This window comes from Agelaius tricolor, unplaced genomic scaffold (assembly GCF_023055355.1).
Source record: "Agelaius tricolor isolate 1412-34295 unplaced genomic scaffold, bAgeTri1.0.p SCAF_33, whole genome shotgun sequence".
NCBI lineage: Eukaryota > Metazoa > Chordata > Aves > Passeriformes > Icteridae > Agelaius > Agelaius tricolor.
In genome coordinates, this window is record NW_027269293.1 from 4405164 (window position 1) to 4426589 (window position 21426).

Here is a 21426-nt window from a genome sequence, read left to right on the forward strand (position 1 = left end):
TGTACTGAATGCCTGGTTATTATTAGTAAATGAAAGATTTCACAGGAAAAAGGATTGTTCCTCTGAAAAACACTATTTCTAATACTCTAAATAGATACTCGAAAATGCTGTGTTTCCAGCCCTGGAAGTGCTCAAAAAACATGTGGTGACATAGTTTAGTGGTGAACATGGGGGTGATGCTGGGGTAACAGTTGGACATGATCTTAAAAATGTTTTCTTATATTAATGATTCTATGGTTCTGTGGTTCTCTGATTTTAAAGGCTCCTACTCATTCCTGCCTACACTGAGACTGTTAGGACAAGAGCTCTGCATAGGAGTTTCCCAAACTTGTGCATGGGAAATGCACCTTTAACAATGCAGCAAGGAACATGACAGCACAGAATGCAGCAGAAACGGGTATTGACAACACAATACAAAGCCAGGCTGGACTCAGTCAAAATCAGTGGTGTAGCAGCATTGCTGTGTCTGGCCATAGTGGCTCATGGGGAGATCCCAGAGCTGTGCGAGGGTCTGGAAGTGTTAAATCCACACCATCCACACAAACAGCACACCATCCACACAAACAGCACAGCATCCACACAAACAGCCTGTCTCTGTGTGCTGCAGAAGCTGTAACACCAAGGCCCAGGAAGCAGAAGGGGCAGCCAGGCCATCTCCCCTCTGACACATGGACTCCCAGAGCACATGCCTGCTCCTGACTGGGTGTGTGTGCAGCACAGATCAGGGGATGGATAACAGAGAGAGGGGGAATGTAATTACCCTGCAAAGAATAAATCACTTTAACGGTTCAGTTACTGAGATCACAGCGAGGCAGTGGCACAGCCTCTTAATTAATCTTCTGCTTTGCAGCCGGCTCCTGCCCCCGCACCATCTCCACCTCACACTGCCTGGCAAGGAGATGCCATCGGTGGGGACAACACTGGCCAGTGGTTTCTGGCTGAGCAGGTCCAGCAGGAGCAGCAGGTGAGGGATCAGGGTGCTGTGGCTCCCAGGTTTGTGCAGGGTAATGCCTGTGGTGGGCTTGGTAACATGGTGCTCCAGGCCTGTGTCAGCAGCAGCCAGTAACTCTGATTATTGTGAGGAATTGCTGGGCATGCAGCAGGGGCCTGGGGATGCTGGAGGCCTGCAGAGGAATGGCTGCTGTGTGAGATCATGAAGGGAAAACCCCCAATTCACCTTCACCTCCACAAGGCCCAAACCTCCCTGGCTCCTCACCCCCAGCACTGACCTCCTTCAGCCCCTTAACTCTCAACATCTTCTCTGTGAATTGCACCCCCATTTCTCATCCCTTCACAAACTGCTCTCTGGGCTCCCTCATCCTCCTCAGAATAACCCCTTTCACAGGATGCTCCCCTTATCCCTCAAAATTACCCCTCAGAGATTGCTCCCCTTTGACCCCCTCACATTGCTCCTCGGGGAATGGCCATTATGTCCAAACTGGTTCTCAGGGATTGTTTCTGTCACAACCCCACACTGTTCCTCAGGGAACCTCATCCCTCAAAACTGCCCCTCAGGGATTGCTTCCCTCACCCCCTGCCCCGCTCATTGCTCTCGGGAAATCACTTCCATTTCCCTGCTCCTCCTCCTTCCACCCCAGGGATGTGCCCTCCTCCTCCTCAGGGATCACTCCATCATCCCCAAAACTCTCCCTCAAGGATTGCTCCTCTTCCCACCCCCTCCATGTTGCCCCTCAGGGAAATGCTCCAGGCCTCAAAACTGTCCCTCAGGTTTGGCCCCTCATCATCTTCAGGAATTATTCCCTCATGGATCATCCTTTTATTCCCCTCAGGGATCACCCCCTCGTTCTCAAAACCTTCCCTCAGAGACTGACTCTCACCTCCTCAAGGCTCACCCCCTTTGTCTCTCAGACTGCCCCTCAGGGATGGTCCCCATCCTTTTCAGGGATCAGCCCTTCAGGGATCATCCCCTTACTTTCCCTAAGGGATCATCCCCTCATCCCCCAAACTGCCCCCAGGGATCGCCCATCAAAATTGTCTTTCTCATTCCTCCACACTGGTTCCTCAGGGTCTCATTCCCTCTTGCCCAAAAAGTGCCCGTCAGGGATTGCTCCCCTCTGCTGCTCGTCAGGGAAATGCCCCGTTACCCTCAAAAGATCCCCCAGGGATCGCCCCCTCATCTCCAGAAGTGCTCCTCAGGGATGGACCCTCATCCTCCTCAAGGATCGCCCCCTCAGGAATCATCCCCTTAGGTATCACCCCCTCACTCCCCCTCGCATCGCCCTCCATCCTCCCCCTCCGTGCCGGCCCCGCCCGCCGCCCCACGCCCTCTCCCCGCCCCGCCGCCGCCTCCGCCGCTCCCCCGTGCCCGGCCGGCGGCGGCGCCCGCCCCATGCGCCGCTGCTGCCCGGCGCTCTGCATCCGCACCGCCATCGACGCCACCGCCATTGACGCCACCGCCGACATCTCCACGGCCCTCGCCCCCGTCCCCGTCCCGCCTGCCGCCGTGTCCCGCCCGCCGCTGCTGGTGCTGGTGCTGCTGCAGCGCCGCCCCGCGCCGCCCGCCCCCGCGGCCCCGCCGCACAAGATGGCGGCCGGAGGGAGCGGCGGCCCCGGCGGCCTCTCCTCCTCCTGCCCGCAGCCGCCGCCGCCCCCGCCGGGCAACGGGGCCGCGGCCGCCGCCTGCACCAACGGCGCGCCCGCCTCGCCGCCCGGCCTCACCTACAACCAGAGCGGCGCCGCCAACCCGCCGGCGGCCAGCGGCGGCGCGGGGGGCCCGGCGGCGGCGGGGGCGGCGGGGGCAGCCGGCGGGGCGGGCGGTCCTGGCGGGGCGCTGCAGCGGGAGCCGGTGTACAACTGGCAGGCGACGAAGCCGACGGTGCAGGAGCGGTTCGCGTTCCTCTTCAACAACGAGGTGCTCAGCGACGTGCACTTCCTGGTGGGGAAGGGCCGCGGCTCCCAGCGCATCCCGGCGCACAGGTGGGGCGGGGGGCGCGGGGGTCCCACGCGTGGGGGTCCGGGAATGCGGGAGGGATGAGGGGTGTGGGGGCACCCAGCCCCATGGCCCTGCGGGGTGGCCGCGGGTCCCGGGCCTCGGGAGGGTCATGGGGGCCGGCCCGATGGGCCTGGGGTCGTCCCCTCACTCTCCCCACACTGATAAAGGGAATCGCCTGTTTATTTGACAAAAGTGCCCCTCAGGCATCGCTCCTCCTCCTGTCAGGGATCACCCTCTCAAGCCCCAAATTGCCCTTCGAGGATGGCTCATCTCCCCCTCCTTCCCCACCCCCCCGTTATCCCCTGGGGGAATTGCTCACATATTCCCTCCGGGAATTGCATCTTTTTCCCCTTCACTTCCCACCGGAGATTGCTGTCCTCACCCCTCTATGTTGTTCCTCAGGGAATCACTCCCTTATCCCCCAAAACTGCTTCTCAGTGATTGCTCCCTTTGCTCCCTCGTGTTTCTCCTCAGGGAACTGTCCCCTTATCCCCCAAAACTGCCCCTCAGAGAATGTCTCCTTATTCTCAGAACAGTTCCTCAGGGATGGCCCGTCATCCTCTTCAGGGATGATCTCTTTGCTCTCCATCGGGGATGGCCCCTCATCCCCAAACTGCCCCTCAGCCATGGCCCTGGGAATGCTGTGGGTTCTCCTGCAGCCTCGGGGTGTGATGTGCCATGGAGGGGGGTACAGTGGTGCAGGGTTTGAGCTGCTGCACCTCCCCTGTGAGGAGAGAAAAGGGGGTCACATAACTGCACCCCACATTTCACCCCCTGCTCAGGGACACGTCCTGAGCACAGGACCCCCACTGTGGTCAGTCAGTGCTGTCCCAGATCTCTCCTAGCCTTGGGTCAGTGTTGTGCCTCTCCTCAGGGTCACCAGCTCAGGATGCATCCAGGGTTTGGGTGAGAGTGTTTTATCCAGAGGGATGGAGTGAGTAGGACAGGCGCAGCATGGAAAACCCCACATCCCTGGGTGTCACTTGGAAGTAACTCTTGGTTTGGTGGGAAGCAGAGGAGAGGAGGAGTAGCCTCCCTGATCTGCCTGATCCCTGCTGACAGGGATCACCAAAATCTGTGAGACCATTGCGGATGGAAATGAAGGAACAATGGTTCAAGACCCCAAATTTCAGGTGGAACATTTTAATTTTAAAATGACCTTTATTGAATCTTTTCTGAAGCCCTGTGTTTTGTGGGTTAATCCACTACCGTGAAGAGCTGTGTTGAGAATGACACCTGAGCCTGAACAACCCGTGGTGGTTAATGCTTAGGGCTGAGCTGCCATTTAAGAATTTGCAGCTCAGAGGAGCTGGGAATCGCCTCCACCTGGATGATGCAGATCTGATGTGGCTGATTGACATTCAGCTGGTTCCTTGGGGGAGCTCCAGTGAATCCATGTATGCCACCCTCTTCCTCCCAAGGAAGAGCTCAGAGATGGAACCACCTTTAACTGGGTGAGGGAGGTTCCTTGGTGTACCTGGAAGTGGTGCTTGGCAAAGGGAGCCTTGTTCCAAACAGTTTCAAATTATTGCTTTTCTCCTAAGTGCTCCTGTTACTGGAAGTTCCCCCTTCAGATTTCCCCCTTTTCTCTCACTTTAAGAACAAACCACACTTGTTCTAGGCTGGTTTTAGAGTTTAGGGTGTCAGCTTTGCTCTCTTATAATTTGAAGCTTAATTAGTATTTGGGTAAGCTTGGTCCTGTCCTGAGAACTAGGCTTGCTGGGTGGGGACAGGTGATGTTCAGCCCAGAAATAAATGGAAAATAAATGAAGATTTGAAAAAAAAAAATCGTCCCTGAAGTGAGATGCTGCTTAATTGCTATGAAATTCATCTGGTGCTCTGGGTGGTAAAGATAGAATGGAGTGTGTCATGGTGTGACATCCCACCTAAGGGTTCTAGAGATTTTAGTAAAACTTGTCCGTGTGATGTTACAGCTGGGATATCCTGGTGATTTATGAAGTACTGTGGTTATTTCAGAAATAAGAGAGCCTAAAATAAAACCACCCAGACCCCTCCTGTGCGCAGTTTTCCCACAGTACCTCTACAGCTGAAGATACTTTGGGTTGGAATTGAGTTGCAAAGCAGCCATGGGTTCAGTTGGAGAGGTGCTGTTTTGTTTCAGTGGCCAGGGCAGGTGTTGGTGCTTTGTCAGATGTCTGAAATAATAAACTCATGGAGTTATTAATGCTGGAAAACACCTTTAAGATCATCAAATCCAATCATCAGCCCAGCACCACTATATTCACCATGTCCCCAAGTGCCACATCCATGTTTTTTGAAGACTTCAGGAATGGTAACTGCACCACCACTCTGAGCAGCCCATTCCAGTGCTTTACAACTTTTTCTGTAAAGACATTTTCCCTAATATCCAATCTAAACCACCCCTAGCACAATAGTGCACAGTTCCCAGGTAAGTATTTCTGCAGTCTGATTTAATTGTGCAAATTTTTAAACCAGGCCAGGTACCAAGCATGGGTGCAGGAGGAGCAACTCCTAAATAGAGTTCTTGGACAGCTCCATGTGGTGCCTTAAGGAATGGTCTGCAGCATCCTGCCTGTCATCCTTGATATGACTTCATGGTGTGCTGGGAATGGCTTTAGCAGCAGCCTGGGAAGCACAAAGAACCCAAGAGATACAGTCCTGTGGGAGCTGGAAGTGATGGTGATTCCTGGTCTGTCTTCTCCTGGATGGAGCTGAGGGAATGTGGAGGGTTTGTAGGTTGAGGTAATGAAGTGGGGTGTGCCCAGTGAGCACAGGTGATGTTGTCCACAGGTGCTGGTGCCAGAAGAGGTTTCTGACAGAGCTGTAGCTTCAGCTGTAGCTTCAGTGCACACAATTTTCTGAGTGCACCTGGAAAATTCAGTTAATGGCCCTGATCTGAAAGGAGGGGAGATTTAGATTAGGTATTGGGAAGGAATTGTTCCCTGGCAGGGTGGGCAGGCCCTGGCACAGGGTGCCCAGAGCAGCTGGGGCTGCCCCTGCATCCCTGGCAGTGCCCAAGGCCAGGCTGGACAGGGCTGGGAGCACCTGGGACAGTGGGAGGTGTCCCTGCCATGGCAGGGGTGGCACTGGGTGGGCTTTGAGGTCCCTTCCCACCCAAACCAATCTGGGATTCTGTGGCTCAGCAGTTCGAATCAAGCCACAGAAACAGACAAAAGAAACCTCCCAGAGCAGCTAAGAGCTGCTAAGCAGCTAAGACAAAATAAAACATTCATTTCGTGTGTGAGAGCCCAGTTTGAAGATAAAAGGTGTGAATGGGTTTGACTGAAGGGTCACCTGTCCAGGTATCTGCAGCCCTGAGAAGATCAGGTGTTTCCCACATGGAGGAGACTCCAGACCCTGTGGAAGTTCCTTGCCTACCTTGGAGCAGGCCCTGTCTCTGAGCCTTCAGCTCATTCCCTCTTGCTGCTGAATCAGCCATCAAGAAGATGGGATGGCCTTAAATTTGTTTTTGACGTCAAGGCCAGGCCGAGCAGCTGCCTCGAAGCTTCATGGCACCAGCATGGCCAAGGTCAACACATTGATTAGACCCAGCAGTAAGAGGGGAAGGTTTTTTGTCTTTCTCCAGATCTGCTTCATCGAGCACAGTATCAATGGGATTAGAAATGTCTAAACCTCATCAGCCAGGAGTTCCATGGGTCTCGTAATTAAACTTGTTAATTGGCCAGAAAATAGGGCCTGAGAGTGAGCAGGGCGAGCATGTGGGGATGCAGCCCTGTGTGTGCTCCAGCCTGGGAGATCTACAGCTTGGTGACAGCCTGAGTAAGACTTGGCTGTTGTTTCCAAGAGTCCCTTCTGAGCCCGTCCTGGCTTTTCTCAGGCATGCATTCACTCACAGTTCCTGTGTCCCATGGCTCCTGTTTCCATGCAGGGCTGCTCCTTTCACCCAGGGTCTGCATCCTCTGCAGCCAGCACACCATCATCATCAGCAGCAGCTTCTCATCACCTCTGGTGGCACCGAGCTCCAGCATGTCATATGTTGCTGTGTTCCTGTGCCAGCTCTTCTGGAATAGATATTTTAAGGTTTCTCTGCAGTGGTACAGATGGAGGGGGGAGCTGTTCAGCAGCAGTGGGGTAGCTGTGGGTTTGAGTGGTTTCTTTTGTTATTGGTGTTACTGTAGTGCCTGGAAAGGGAGCAGCACTGGTGGGTGTGCAAATGAAACCAGGTGACAAGGGGTGCCAAGGTGAGCATGAAGCAGTGAAAGTTGTGACAGGAAACAAAATAGCAGAAGGAAAGACATTTTCTTGCAGGCCTTCCACAGCCTGTAGTCAGCTTTGGATCCTTTTGAAGACAAATTAACCTCAAGGAAGTTCCTGTGACTCTTACCACTGACAGTCAGTTTACTTTGGCTCTTCCTGGTGCAGAGGGAATGAGAAGAAATCAGGTGTTGCTTTCTTAATTCTTTAGTTCTATTTCTGCTTATTTCTCTGCCCCTTTTCAGTAGTCCACTCTGTTTTGGCCACAAAAGTATTTAAAAATAACTCTCTGTTGGATTTTCCCATCTAAAACAAATCCCATCTCTTCCTGCTGCAGACCTGCATGGCTGGGGGAAGCTGGTGGATGGTGTAGGAGGAGTGGTGAGCATCCCTGCTTTTCCTGGAGTGTCTTTAGAGCAGCTTAAGAAAACACTGGAGAGAGAGAGGGATTTTCTTATGTTAATTATGTTCTCTTAGTGTTTTAAGGGAACTTCAAATGTGGAGTCCTGGGTTTCCCTGGCACCTCCCAGGATCCTATTAGGGCTCAGCAGTTTACAAAATCTGACTGATTTGTTCCCGACTGAAATGGAAGCAAACATTTGAGAGTTTTTTTAAATGAATGCCCTTTTCAAATAGCTTCTGAAAGCTCTTGCTCATTGAGGACCTGTACTGTGCTGGCTGTGAGAATGAAAATTGGAGAGTGCAATTAATATATGTTAATTTTTAGTATCAGACAAAGCCGGCAATTGTTTTGCCACCATCGCTGCTTTTGGAGGAACAAGGATTTTTGTTTCATCTGGCAATTCTGGTATTGTGAGGAAGGTTTTTATTTTTCTTGACATTTTTCTTGAGAATGGTTTGACAGAAATATGCATGTGTGTACTTTTTTGTAACCACTGTGGTTTGTCCCGAGCTCCCTGAGCCCATCAGGAACAATGAGCCAGCTCCTCAGCCAAACTCCATCACAGCAAATGAGCCTGGCACATCCATGGAGCTTCACTCCATTGTATCCCTGGGAAGCCTCCTCTGGATGGGAGGGGAGGGAAAAGCGAGAAAAGAAAACATTGTTTAAATCGAAATTTCCTACTTTTAAAAGTTTACTTAATTTACTTAATTTCCTGTTAAATCTGACTGAAATTCCCCCGTAGTGCTGGACTTTCCTTGGGCTGGAGGTTTCTGCCCCATGCCTGCTGTCTTCTGTGGATTTCTGCCTGCAGTTCTTGCTGCTTCTCTGGAAGTGTGCATCAAACCCCTGCAGCAAGAACCTGGAATATTCCAGCTTTTTCCTTTTCCTAGTTGGTAGAGAAGTGGCTGTAGTCATCTCCTGCAGCCTGGGCTGCTCTGCTTCCTTTCTGTGCTGAGTTGTGACCTTCAGTTTAACTTCAGGGAGCTGCGTGGTGGCAGACACAGGAATCCTTCATGGCAAAAAGCTCACTCCTGTATTTTTGAGCAAGAAAGTTTTCAAAATGGCTTTCTAAGTCCTGAGGCAGGTACAGTAGTTTAAATGTACACAGGCCCCTCAGCAGCCCAGGCCTGGGCCTCCTCCTGAAACAGGAGATGTCTGTTGGGAGAGGGGATCATCTTGTTTGCATGGGAGTGCTGGGACATAACTTTTGGTATCAAACCTGTTTTGTGCAAGTTCCTGCTTTCAGTCTCTTTAGAGCTGTAGCATCCTTCTCTGTGCCAGTATTACCATGTAAGCTCCCAGCAGTGCTGAGGTTTGTGTGCACCTCTCTGTGCTGGTTTGCTCTGAGGGAGGTTTGTTCTTCCCTCTGGGCTGAGCCCAGAGCAGGTTATCCTCAGCACCGTGGGGAGGGCAGCTCCCGTGCCAGGGCTTGGGCTCTGCAGCTCCTGGTGCTGCTGCTGTTTTGTGTTTTGGGAGCTTGCTCTGCCATCACCAGAGATGTGTGCCTGGGCCTGTGGGTGACAAGTTTTATATAAGTGTTTCCAGTAGGTGATTGTGGGGAATTGCAGCAAGACTGGGGCTCTGTTTACTGGAAGAACTTGAACTCCTTAACTTTGCTGTTCCTTTGCTTCTCAGTGTTGGGATGACACATAGGCTCCTACAGGGGCTTTACAAAGCATGTGTATTCTATTCCATAATTCCCAAAATCTGGCCTGTGGGGAGCCATTCCTGTGCTGTAGGACAGGGCTCAGAAGGAAGTTCCTTGCAGCTTTGGTGCTTTGCAGCAAGCCTGACCCTCCCTGCTCTTGCAAAACACTTTTGCTTTAACTCCACAAACGATTTGCCTTCCCTGAGGGTGGCTTTGGAGATAAGCAACCAGCCTGGGATTATTTTGGAATATAAATATGATTTAACATAAGGTTTTATTTGCATGTTTGTTATTTTTCCACGTTAGGTTCGTGCTGGCCGTGGGCAGCGCTGTCTTCGATGCGATGTTCAATGGTGGGATGGCCACAACCTCCACAGAGATTGAGCTGCCTGACGTGGAGCCTGCTGCCTTCCTAGCTCTGCTCAAGTAAGCTGCTTCCAAAGCACAGCATAACTGGGATGCACAGATTTAGTGTAGCAAAAAATGGTTTTAATGAAAGCAGGGAAGTATATGTAGAAGGGAGGTTGTTCATTTCCAAAGTGAAATGCCTCTTTGATCTGTTCAATGGTGTTTAACTGCTGGTGGTAAATCCCTGTTTTCTTGGGTAAAAGTCTACTGCAGCTACTGCATTAAAAAAAATTATATATAAATATATAATATTGGCCATTGTGTTACAGCTTCTTATTCACTAATTGGTTTGGTTTCATCCTAAATGCTCTTTGAGAGAAGAGGGGAAAAGTGATCTTTTGAAAGCTCTGTAAGTTACAAACACTTGGAGCTTGTTTAGGCCGTGAGCAAGTTGTAACAGGTAAGCAGGGGTGTGTAATAAATCTCAGCCATTCCATGTGGTATCAGCCTTTGTGTGGGTTTTATCCCTCTTTTGGAGAGCTGGGTTTGAATTTACATTTCCAGTGTGCGTTGCAAGTCCGTGTGCTGAAGGAGGAGGAAGAAGGGGCTGTAACATCCTATTCACCAATTCCTTTAAGCTTGGCTGGTGCTGTACAACATCCAGCAGCAATCCTGAATGGATGCTGGAAAGTCATTGTCCTGTTTCTATAGGATTTCTGTAACCTACTTCCAGGGGTTTCCAGTCCTGTGCTCTTGACATGTTCCCCACTCGCTTCCTACTGGGAGCAGTCACTATCTATAGCTCTGGCACACTTTTTGCTTTACCTTCAGAAAGTGCTTTGGTCGTGCCTGTGCTGTCTTGGAATATTTTAAAATTGATCTGGGCTAGAATGAAAGGCCAGAAAGAATTGGGAGCCCCGAGCCCCTTCCCCTTTGGCTCGCTTTAAAGCAGGCACCAGCACGTGGGGAATTCCTCTAATTGGTGTGTGCCTATCAGCCATGTGGATCTCTCTGGAGTGCAGAGCTTGTAACTATCTTTAAATCAAATTCACAAATTCACTAGGTATTTGTGAGGCCCAAATATCTAGTGATTTAGAGGCAAAAGTCCTGATGTTTCCCTGCCAGTGCTGAGATTTCAGCACTTGATTAAACAGAGTGATTTCAGAAGAGAACCCATCATCTCAAAAGACAGAAGTTTAGGTGGATTTCAACAGAAATATTTACATTTTTTTAGGGAAGAAGTCATAGTTGGATTACCTCAGTGCTTCTGAGCTGTGCCCATGGTCCAGTGACATCTGGGGTGCTTAAATCTAGAAATGAATTTTTAAATTGCTTTTAAAATGCTCAGAGCTTGTACCAGAGGATGTTTGGGTGCTGCTTTCCAGGAGACAGCTGACCAAGTATGTGGTATGAGTTCCTGGAGTAAAACCAGTCCCTCCAAACACTGATCTGGAATGGCAGCTGATCCTTACATATGTCTCTGGACTTGGTCCAAGCCATGATCTAATGCTGTAGGAGCAGAAGCTTATCCAGGGACCAAGTGCCCATCCTGAATGTTCTGCAGAAGGTCCCATCTGGATGCTGGATTGTGATGGAGTTTGTGGGCTAGTGACCTTTAATAGGTCTGCTGTAATTGTGTAAGACTATTATTATTATTATTATTATTATCATTATCATTATTATTATCATTATGTTAACCCAAAGATGAGAACACATCTGATGGTCTGGGTTTACAGTCTAAATGTTCTTTTAAATTGATACTGGGTTTTTTCACAGTATCACAGTTTTTTACTCTTGTCTCTCTTGTTACCCACTGGATTGTGGTAAACAGAAATACTGACACAGTTACTGAAGTAAACAAATAACTGGTTTTGGAGCCACTGTTCTGTTAATCTTGGAATAGAAAGGATTGCTCAGTGCAAATGGGGCTGGGAAAGGGTGTGTGCAAAGCCCATTGATTAACCTGTGGCATGATGCTGCTATTGACAAATGCCTGGAGCAGCACAAAGCCTGCTCTCAGCAGTGAGAGTGCTTCCCTGCCTGTGGATCACACTGTTGATGCTTCCCTGAATGCCATCCTGGTCTTCTCTAGCTGGAGGAGAGGAGCTCCTCTGCTGCAGATGGGAATGCTGCCTGGCATCCCCCTGGAAGAGCCCTGCTGCTGCATGAAGCTTCCAGGAACAGCAGCCACACAACCTGCTGCTGTGTCCCCTTCAGAGAAATGCAGAGCAAAACATTGCTGGAGTTTGCAAAATATCCCCTGGAATAGGAGTGCCAAGCACAGTTAACACAATATTGCATCTCTGTGCTTTGTGTCCTTGAGATCCTGACTGGCAAATGCTCCCCTGGTTAAAGGAGATACAGTAAAAAAAACTCTGCATGAGCTGTTCAGCCTGGAGAAGAAGAGGCTCTGGGAAGAGCTCAGAGCCCCTGGCAGGGCCTGAAGGGGCTCCAGGAGAGCTGCAGAGGGACTGGGGACAAGGCCTGCAGGGACAGGAGCCAGGCAATGGCTCCCAGTGCCAGAGGGCAGGGCTGGATGGGATCTTGGCAATCAGGAATTGTTCCCTGGCAGGGTGGGCAGGCCCTGGCCCAGGGTGCCCAGAGCAGCTGGGGCTGCCCCTGCATCCCTGGCAGTGCCCAAGGCCAGGCTGGACACTGGGGCAGCCTCTGGGAGGTGTGGGAAGTGTCTGTGCCCATGGCAGGGGCTGCAACAAGACTGGTCCCTTCCCAGCCAAACCATTCTGGAATTCTGGGATAAGGACTAAACCACTGCATCACTAATTTTTCTGAGCTCAGCCTCAGTTCCTGCTGTCTCTGGTCAGTGAGTTCAGGTACAAGGGGGCTCAGTCAGGTTTCCTTTGTTTTTCACATCATGAATGTGCTTCCTTGTTTTGGCCTAACAGTGAAGGCTGGTGCTTTGCTGCAGCATGGCAGTCCTTGTTTTTCACTGCAGTTAACTCTTGCTTTATGCTGAAATTACACTGTGAGCTGTACTTAAACATCTGTGTCATGAAATGGAACAGTTCAATCTGTGAAGAGATGAGAGAGTGTGGGTAAAGCACCTCGTGTGCAGTAGATGGGTATGTCTGAGTGCTTCTCAGCACTTCTGAATTAGTAGTGTAAAATGGAGTTTTTCTTCTGAGGGAGGCAGGCAAGATTGAATCTTTGCCCTTGTTTATTCTAATTGAACAGCCAAAAATACGAATTTTAAGGGGTGCCCTTGGCCAGAGACTGTTTTAGCCTGGTATAAAGGGTAGGCTAAGAGCTCACTGGTGGTGAGATGCAAGCCAGTTTGAGCTGCTTCTTCAGTGGAAATCCCAGCTGTTAAAAGTTATACTGTAAAATGTCTGCTAAAAAAAAATCTTGGTAAACCAGAGTCAGTGGAAAGGATGTGAAAACCCTTCTACCTCTCCAATAGAGGAAATGGACCAGAATGACAGGCAGAGAGGCACAAACATGTTTTCTATGAATTGAAGAGGTTTTACCCTGTTACTTTAATTCACCACAGCAATGTTTGTTTGCATGTTTTCAGATTTCTTTACTCAGACGAAGTTCAGATCGGACCAGAGACTGTTATGACAACACTTTACACAGCTAAGAAATATGCAGTTCCAGCCCTTGAAGCTCATTGTGTGGAGTTTCTTAAAAAAAACCTCAGAGCAGACAATGCATTCATGCTATTAACTCAGGTGAGTTTGTGATCTCTGCCTTCAGCAAGGTCCAGCACAGTCAGAAAATGGGAATTTTCTGGGTGTTCCAGAGTTGATCATCCAAAGTGGAGCAGCTCTGGCTTGCTTTGAATTCTTCCTCACAGGAGTCCAGCACTGCTGAGCAGGTTCTTACAAAGAACCATATACAGCAAACGTTGCTGCTGTTTCAGATCTTTCTGTTTCACTGTGGCAGGTGGTTCCTTCCAGAGTGTGAGCTGGGGATGGAGTTAACAGGGTGGAAAGATTTCATCTGCCAAGAAGAAAAGTGGAATGAGAGGATTTCCGTGTGTTACAGAATCAGGACTGGTAATGCTGAGCTTTCTCTCAGTGCTGTGTCTGGCTGCTCAGCCATTCCTTGAAGGACTTTTGTGCAATACTTTTCCTGAAGTGGGGGTGAAAGAAAACCTTTTCATGAATGCTTTGGTTTATTTTCCTGGGAGAGGAGCAAGGTGCTCTCTTCCTCAGCCTGTTCCAGCTCCACCTCCTGCACTCACAGAGCTGGAGTGTCAGAGCAGCTGTTCCTTGGCCCTGGGTCTGATCCAGTCTCTGAGGGTTGGGCTCCTCCACCTTCCACTTGACTCTTGAAGCAGCAAAGTAGGAGACAGTGTTTACAACTTCTGCTGAGTTTGGAAAAGATCAGACTTTGCATCCAGGTTGATTAAATGAGCATCACTCATCCCCATTTCCCAGCCCTATCTTCTCTCTCTGGCCCTGTCACTCTCTCTCAGACAGCTGATGCCATATTGGTGACATCCACAGTGCTGTCATCTGTGTGGTGGATGGCACTGCCAGGGACACCCTGTTCTGGGTGCTGTAGGAATAAGAAGGACACAGGCTTTGTGTGTAACTTTCTTTCCTTCAGGGAATGTGCAGACTGGAGTAGCTCTGGAGGATATTTCTGAGCAGCCAGCTCAGGAAAGCTGCTGTGATGTCTGATGTTAAACAGAGCTTGCAGAGGAGTTTCCCAGCTGCACTGAGGTGGGAACCAGCACACCAAGGTACCCTGGCTCTGAGGGCTTGCCTGTCTCACCAGCATTCCTGTCTGCTGGACTTTTCCCCTCATCAGGAGTACAGGTGTCTCAGGCTCTGCCTGTAGGTACCATGTGGGTGGCAGTGGCTACACCAGCAGTTGTGCAGATACTGAAGCAGTGCTGGCCTGAAGTAGTCACTGCTGAGCTCTTTGCTCAGGATTAGGCTGGGTTTTTTATTTTTTTTTTTTAGTTTAAATATTTGGATCAGTTCTCAAAGTAGTTCCCTGTCACACTGGTGTTTGTAGATACTTGTCACTGCTTAGGTTCAGCTACTGCTGCAACACTCCCTGCCTCCTTCTTCACCCATCCTCTTTAACCTGGCCCTTTTCCATGTGCCATGAACAGATGAGGCAGCCCCTGAGACAAGGGGGGATCCACACTGCACTTCCCAGAGGCAGATTCAGGACTTGAAGGCTCTTGATTGGGCGATGGCAGCCAAATCTGTGCTCCATCTGATGCATGCTGGGGCAATTGCAGCTCCTTGGCTGCAGCTTTCCCCTTCTTTGGGTTCAGCAGTTGCAATCTGAAAGATCAGGAGCTGTTAGCCAGGAGCTGGGAACAGATCTTTGCCATAGACTGAAGTTTTGAGGAGGAATCTTAGGCTAGGCATTACCTCATGAGGGGTTAGAGGTGTTGGCTTTGGTGGTATTCCTTATGCAGAGATTTTTTGTGACTTCCTGTGTCTCTGCACTTGAGTTTGTAGCTTTGGCAAGGTAATATTTCGGTTTATGGTGACTTCCTTACAGGTCACAAAGGTCCTTCTTTGGCAAAGGAGGAAGGTATCCTTGTGCTTCAGGTGCCAAAACCAAAATACTGCCTGGCACTCTCTCAGTAGCACTGAGGCACGTGAAATGCCAGCTGGGGAAAGGCTTTCCTGATGCCTTTTGTTTGTGGCTTGTTCATTCTGTATAATCATCAGTGATGATTCCCATCTAGTTCACTATTTCTCTGTATCAAGTCTGAGTTGTTTGAGGCAGGTCTTGCTTGAGAAATGTGCCTGATCTTGATGACTGGCTGCACCTCACTGAAAGGATCTCTTCTCACAGCCCTCTTGTTCCTGGTCCTGCAGTGTGAAAACCTACCTGTTTTCTGCTTTCACTGCATCAAACCAACACCCTCTTCAGTAAATTACAGACCTGAGATAGATCTTGTAGAAGACACTGCCCTATAGTCTTGAGATCATGGACCTGAGATCCCAGGGAGAGCCCCATACCTCCTTTTGTGTGTGCCTGCCCAATCTGCTGGTCCAGCAGCTGTGTCACTGGCTGTCTCAAGCAACTGCTGATCAGTGGCAGAAATATCAGAGGCAAACAGCTTTCCTAGTGAGCCTTGATCCTCTTTCATGCCAGACACACATCCAAGTGTCACTTTGATCAGCAAGGAAATAAAGCTTGCCTGGAGCTGCTGTGGGGGAGAGCTCTGTGAGTGTAACTGGAGTCCTCACGTGTCCAAAGAGCCACTCCAGTAGTAAAGTCTGAGTCAGTCCCAGCTCTTGATGCCAAGAGTGTAAAGGCACTGGCAGCCCTCCAGCCCCTGGAGCAGGTGACAACTGCTGAAGTTTCCCTGGGCCCTGAGAAATTGTTGTTTCAGCTTCCTGTACTTGAGGTCTCAGCACAAAGATTGGCCTTGCTGAGCTCTGAGTGCCACAAGTGGGGCTGAAGCAGAAGATGCTGGAAGGCACCTCCTGAGTGATGGAATTCCCAGCCCAAGAGTTTTAAGCCTTACCTGTGGCAGTGAGTTCAAGTCTGGTGTATTCTTGTTAGGTGTGAAGTCAAGGCACTTCCTTCCTAAACAGCAAAACCAAAGCACTGAAGTAAGAGCTCATTTAGTGTTTTTTGTGTGTTCCACCCATTTCTGCTTATGCTGGGCACAGGGCTGCTAACACGTGGCAGTCCAGGGTGATCTGAAATGGCAGCTAAATTGTTACAAGACTTCACTTAAGGTGGGCAGAGAAATTCTGAGCAGCTCTCCAGGCTGTGTAAGGCTTTTCTTGGAATAGTAACCTATTTTGGGACAAATTCTTTAAGGTAACTGGATTAGAGTAGCTGTTTCTGTGCAAAACATGGAGATGCACTGAGCAGGCTGTGTACCCTGTAGGGCTCCCCAGGACACACAGGCACTACTGCTACAGCTTTTTCTTGCTAATGCACAAGATCAGTGTGGCTGTTCTTACAGAATAAGCTATCTCTGCATTATTCCTAGAGCAAGCAGGCCTGCAGTCACTGGGCAAAGCTTTCTTGTAAATAGAAAAATGAAGTAAAATTTGCCTGTGCTCAGCTGACAGGGTCAGTGTGGTGCTGGAGAGCACGATTGGTGCCTGCACCCAGGCTGTGCTGAAACAAAGACGTGCCTGAAGACATGCACAGCTGAACCAGGGCTGCTGCCAAACACAGAATTTTCTAGTGTTTGCCTTGTCATGCTTAACTGCTTGTGAAAGGCCCAGTGGATTCCTGGTGCAGTCAGGCATGGTATTGCTAATGAAGATGGGCTGTGGGAGGGGAATGGGGGTTCTTAGAGTAAACTTGAAAATACCTTTTCTGTTAATGCTGCTCTTTCCTGCCTAGGCCCGGCTGTTTGATGAGCCCCAGCTGGCCAGCCTGTGCCTGGAGAACATAGACAAGAACACCTCAGATGCCCTCAATGCAGAGGGGTTTACAGACATTGACCTGGGTAAGCTCTTTTCCACCCCTCCCTCTCTCTCCCTGCTTTCATAACCAGCTTGTCTCCAAAGTTGTTACAGGTTAATAATGCTTGGCACTTGTGGCTTGGCTGTTCAGGAGCAATCACTTGAATAGTCTCTGGCACAGAGTGGCTGGAGACAGGGAATTTGCCAAAGAGTTTGCTGCCTTGCCTGCAGAAATACCCTGGAATCTGCTTACTTTGGTGCAACTTGAGTTTTCTGGGCATGACACAAAGCCTGCTTCCTGTGTTGATGTTGGCAGGTTTTGGGTGGGTGTAAACTTGCCTTTTTTTGTAGAGTTGGCTTTCTTCCCCAAGTCTTTGTCAGGTTTTGGAGTTAAGAAGGTGTTGTGTTTTTGGAAGCAAGGACTGGCTATTTTAATTACCGTCTGCAGTTTCCAAACTTGCTGGGCACAGTTAATGAACATTAAAATTCAGGCTTTAACCTTCTTCTAATGAGATGGGCTGTGGAGGTAAGGCACGGGTCACCTTCTGGCTTTCATGCTGCTTGTTTCATCCAAATTTGACGTCAAGCAAGTTGCAATTCATCCTCCTGCACTTGCATTAACATGCCAATTCAATGGGCTCTGTTTACTGCTCCAGTGAGCTCCTTGCTGATGGAATATTCAGATAAATCTTCCTCAGAGGCTGCAGGCAGCACTTTTGGGAGATGCTGTCGGCTCAGCCGCTTCCCCTTTTCCCTTGGCTGTGCACGGGGTACTCGTGGCAGGGTGCAGGGGGCTGGTTTGGGTTCAGAGGCTGAAGCTGTGCCTGTTGTGGTGCCCTGCAGACACGCTGGTGGCAGTGCTGGAGAGGGACACGCTGGGCATCCGGGAGGTTCGCCTGTTCAACGCCGTCGTGCGCTGGTCCGAGGCCGAGTGTCAGCGGCAGCAGCTCCAGGTGATTCCAGAGAACAAGCGGAAGGTTCTGGGCAAAGCTCTCTCCCTTATCCGCTTCCCACTGATGACTATTGAGGAGTTTGCAGCAGGTAACTCAACCAAGGTGTTTCTGGCAATCCTGGTCTTTGCTTTCCCTCAGCTACAGAGAGTCAAGTCACACCAAAGAGGGTTTTCTCTGTGTATGCTGTAATGATTTAAATATGGGATTCCCCCCGCATTCCTCCCCATTTTCTCTCATTCTGCCCCTAAAAGGCTGGAAAGGGACATTTCATAAGGGCCTGGAGTGATAGCACAAGGGGGAATGGCCTCCTGAAGGAGGGCAGGGTTAGACTGGATGTCAGAAGGAAATTCTGAAGTATAATAACACATAATTCTGTAGTATTCCAGTGCCACGGGGTGTGAGGCCCTGGCACAGGGTGCCCAGAGCAGTTGTGGCTGCCCCATCCATGGAAGTGTCCACAGCCAGGCTGGACAGGGCTTGGAGTGCTCTGAGATAGTGGAAGATGTCCCTGCCTATGGCAGAGGGTGGCACTGGATGGGCTTTAAGGTCCCTTCCAACACTCTCCTGTGATTCCATGATTACAAAATCTACTGTCTGAATCCTGTTTTCATCCATGCCCATTCTCTCATTTTAAAGCCTGTGGTGCTCCCCTGGGAAGAGCAGGGGGCTCACAGCTGTGTTTGCTCTCACAGCATGGGTGGATGGTTACTGTCCCGTTCAGCTGAGAGCAAAGATCCAAACTGGGCTTCATCTGCTCCCCTTCCCAGCCATCCCGAGTGTTTAAACTACACAAAGCTGATGAAATTGCAAATAATTGGTGTTGATCATAGCCTGTTCCCAAAGAGAAATGGGAACGTTTCTCCTCATCCTCTGCCTGTGGTGGTGTTGGCCCTGTCTTGCCAATGCTGTTCTGAGCAGAGCCCCATGTCTCAAAACCTTTGAAAATGCCCTTTGAGCTGCAGGCTTGGTGTTGTTTAGTCTGAGTCTCAAAGTATTTTTCAAGTTTACATTAAGATGTTGATCCACAGAGATGTCTAACTCATTTCACAGCTTGGACTATAGATTGCCTTGTTTTCCTTTCATTGCTTGTTGTCTTTCACTTCATCCTCTGGGGATTCCCCGGGGATTGGAAGCTGGCAATTGGCTTAAAGAGTTTTCATGCTAAAAAGACCCAGTGGAGCCATTTTCCAGACTGTCACTTGTTCTAGGCTGCAGTGCTGTGTACACAGGAGCAAACAGGGCCACTGACCCCTTCCTTTGCAGGTCACTTCTCAGGGCAGCGCTGGCATCAGCTGCTCAGTCCTTCAGTCCCTGTTCCCACGTGAGGAGGGCTGTTAGTAAGAGGAAAATCTGGGCTTTACACTTGGTCCCCACTCTCTGCTTGGCCTGTCACAGCTGTGATGTGGCCTTAGGGAACGTGGTTTTCTTCAGTGAAGCAGAGACCTTTGCCTCTTTCTGCAGATCTCATTTCTTTCAGTTCTTCCTTGCGACCTTGTATCATTCTCTCACTGCAAGGAAAGTGTTAATTTTGGCATGTTAGGGTTGAAGGCTTTGAGCTGGGAGTGCCAGTGCCCCTCCCCATGTTGTCTGTCACAAACTGCCTGTCCTACTTGGACCTTTGTGCTTTGAGACAAATTTTTAAGTTTTCTCCATCCACTTCAACCTAAAAAATGAACAAAATCCCCAAACCTGGGGGGTTGCAGTGGTCAGCTGTTCCTTAAACAAGGAATTAACTTGGAATTCCTTCAGCTTTGTCCTTTTTCTGAGTTTCTTAGTGACTCTGATTTCTGTGGTGATCACAGCAGAGACAGAGGAGAGAAACCTTTCCCCTCCACACCCCTCTCCCTGAAAAGCCAAGAAAAGAGGGAATTTTACAGCAGTGGTTTCACCAGTTTATTGTATAATCTGGTATCAAACGTGGGGTTTTGCATGAAGATGTTTTAACTGGCAAATGTGTCCCTCCCTCCCCTTAGAGCAGGTAATTTGAATCATTGCAGAAGTGAGTTGCAACAACACAGGATAAGTTCAGACACATCAACGAGGCTGATTTTTTGCTGAACAAAGTATCCAGAAGCTCATTTACCTTTAAGGAGTCGACTTCTTGAATTCTTGAGTCTCTCCCCATTGCATCATTGGACCAGGTTATGCCTGGGTAATATCAAGCTGAATTTAACCAGCTACAAGTAGTTTTGGACCTACAAGGAGCTGGGCATTTGTTCCCCACGTTAAAGGACATTTAACTGCTGTTGTTTCCCCTCTACTCCATGGTCTTGTTTCTGTTGAGAGCCTTGTGCAAACAGCTGCAGAGAAGCTTTTGAGTGTTGGGCTAACAGACTAATTTTATCCAGTTTCACTTTTGAAAGTATTTCAAGTAGTTTGCAAAGATTGAGTTTAGATCAGTGAGTTGGTTGCCCAGAGCAGCTGGGGCTGCCCCTGCATCCCTGGCAGTGCCCAAGGCCAGGCTGGACAGGGCTGGGAGCAGCCTGGGACAGTGGGAGGTGTCCCTGCCATGGCAGGGGTGGCACTGGATGAGCTGTAAGGTCCCTTCCAACTCAAACCAGTCTGGGATTCTGTGATCACTCTGGAAAAAATGTCTTGTTACTGGAGAAAAGATGAGAACATGCCCCAGCTCTTGCTGAAATCATTAGCATTTTTCCCAAGGTTCTACAATAAAGGTATTCAAATGCAAGATGTGGATTAAATGCCTGAAGGAATGAGCTGAACCACCTTTGTCTTGAGTAAAAATTCTCTTGAACTTTTTGAGTTGATGGTAACTGTATGACAGTCCCTCTCCCTCCTCCTCATGGTCCTCCATTGTGTCTGAACCACCAGTGTGGATGTTTGGAAATCCCTGTCTCTTACCAATGTTGGCATTTCCAGGAGTGGGGCAAGGATCAGCTGTGTACTTTTGGGTTTGTTTTGGTAGCCCAGTGAATTTGGGCTCCACAGAGCTGGGCAGTTAATCACAGCTCCATGTTCCATGAAGGCTCTGCAGCCCATGACTGCCCTGTGGATAAAGGGCAGCACCTTTGTCTGGGATTTAATGTCTTGATGCACCACTGGGATCCCATCTGTGATGGGGGTTTAGCCTGGAGCCAGCTGCAGGTCAGGCTTGTTTCCTCATGAAAATCCCAGAGGATTCTTGCTGCTTATGCAGTTCTGGGGCCCCCAAGGTCAGAAGGGTCCAAAGGTGTTGGAGAGTGCCCAGAGGAGGGACACAGAGCTGGGGAAGGGCTGAGGAGCAGCTGAGGGCACTTGGCTGGTTCAGCTCCAGTACCACACCTGTCCAATCTACCAGAAGAAAAGCTGGGTAACAGCTACATCTGCACAAGCAAGAGACAAAAAACACCTGTTGAAGCTAAAAAAACATATTGGTACAAGAACACTGAAAATTGTGCTACTGTGGGCACTGAAAAATTTTGAGCAAAAAGATGAAAACTTTTAATTTCCAGGAAGATGGGGCTCTGCAAAAACCTTTTAACAAGGGCAAAATAGGAGGAGAGAAAGAACTAATTCAAACATGGTGACTGCACATGTTCATGATTAAGGAGTTC

At 49.6% G+C, this 21426-nt stretch overlaps 2 protein-coding genes and 1 long non-coding RNA gene across 6 annotated transcripts in view; 2 read left to right on the forward strand and 1 right to left on the reverse strand.

Moving 5' to 3' along the window:
* LOC139602268 (uncharacterized) lies at positions 1-2483 on the reverse strand. Its single transcript, XR_011683148.1, has 2 exons — positions 2386-2483; positions 1-1124 (listed from the first exon to the last, which is right to left on the reverse strand). It is a non-coding gene; the product is annotated as an uncharacterized lncRNA (long non-coding RNA).
* Positions 1-21426, forward strand: part of MKNK2 (MAPK interacting serine/threonine kinase 2) — a 108196-nt gene that overhangs the window by 15216 nt on the left and 71554 nt on the right. The window contains exon 15 of one of the 3 annotated variants that reach the window (XM_071451949.1): positions 851-1137. The exons of 1 other annotated variant lie outside the window; for it this stretch is intronic. In XM_071451949.1, coding sequence (XP_071308050.1) covers positions 851-968 — 118 coding nt within the window. In that variant the 3' untranslated portion in view covers positions 969-1137. Of the gene's footprint in view, positions 1-850; positions 1138-21426 lie in introns of those variants that run through there. One more of the 3 variants, XM_071451951.1, reaches the window with a different exon arrangement.
* The window catches only part of BTBD2 (BTB domain containing 2), a 26194-nt gene continuing 7103 nt past the window's right edge, over positions 2336-21426 (forward strand). For both annotated transcript variants that reach the window (XR_011683147.1, XM_071451944.1), the window contains exons 1-5: positions 2336-2937; positions 9511-9630; positions 13085-13241; positions 16858-16963; positions 17763-17960. Coding sequence is in view for 1 of the 2 variants with exons in the window: in XM_071451944.1 (XP_071308045.1) it covers positions 2351-2937; positions 9511-9630; positions 13085-13241; positions 16858-16963; positions 17763-17960 (1168 nt within the window). In the remaining variant the exon portion in view is untranslated. The remainder of the gene's footprint in view (positions 2938-9510; positions 9631-13084; positions 13242-16857; positions 16964-17762; positions 17961-21426) is intronic.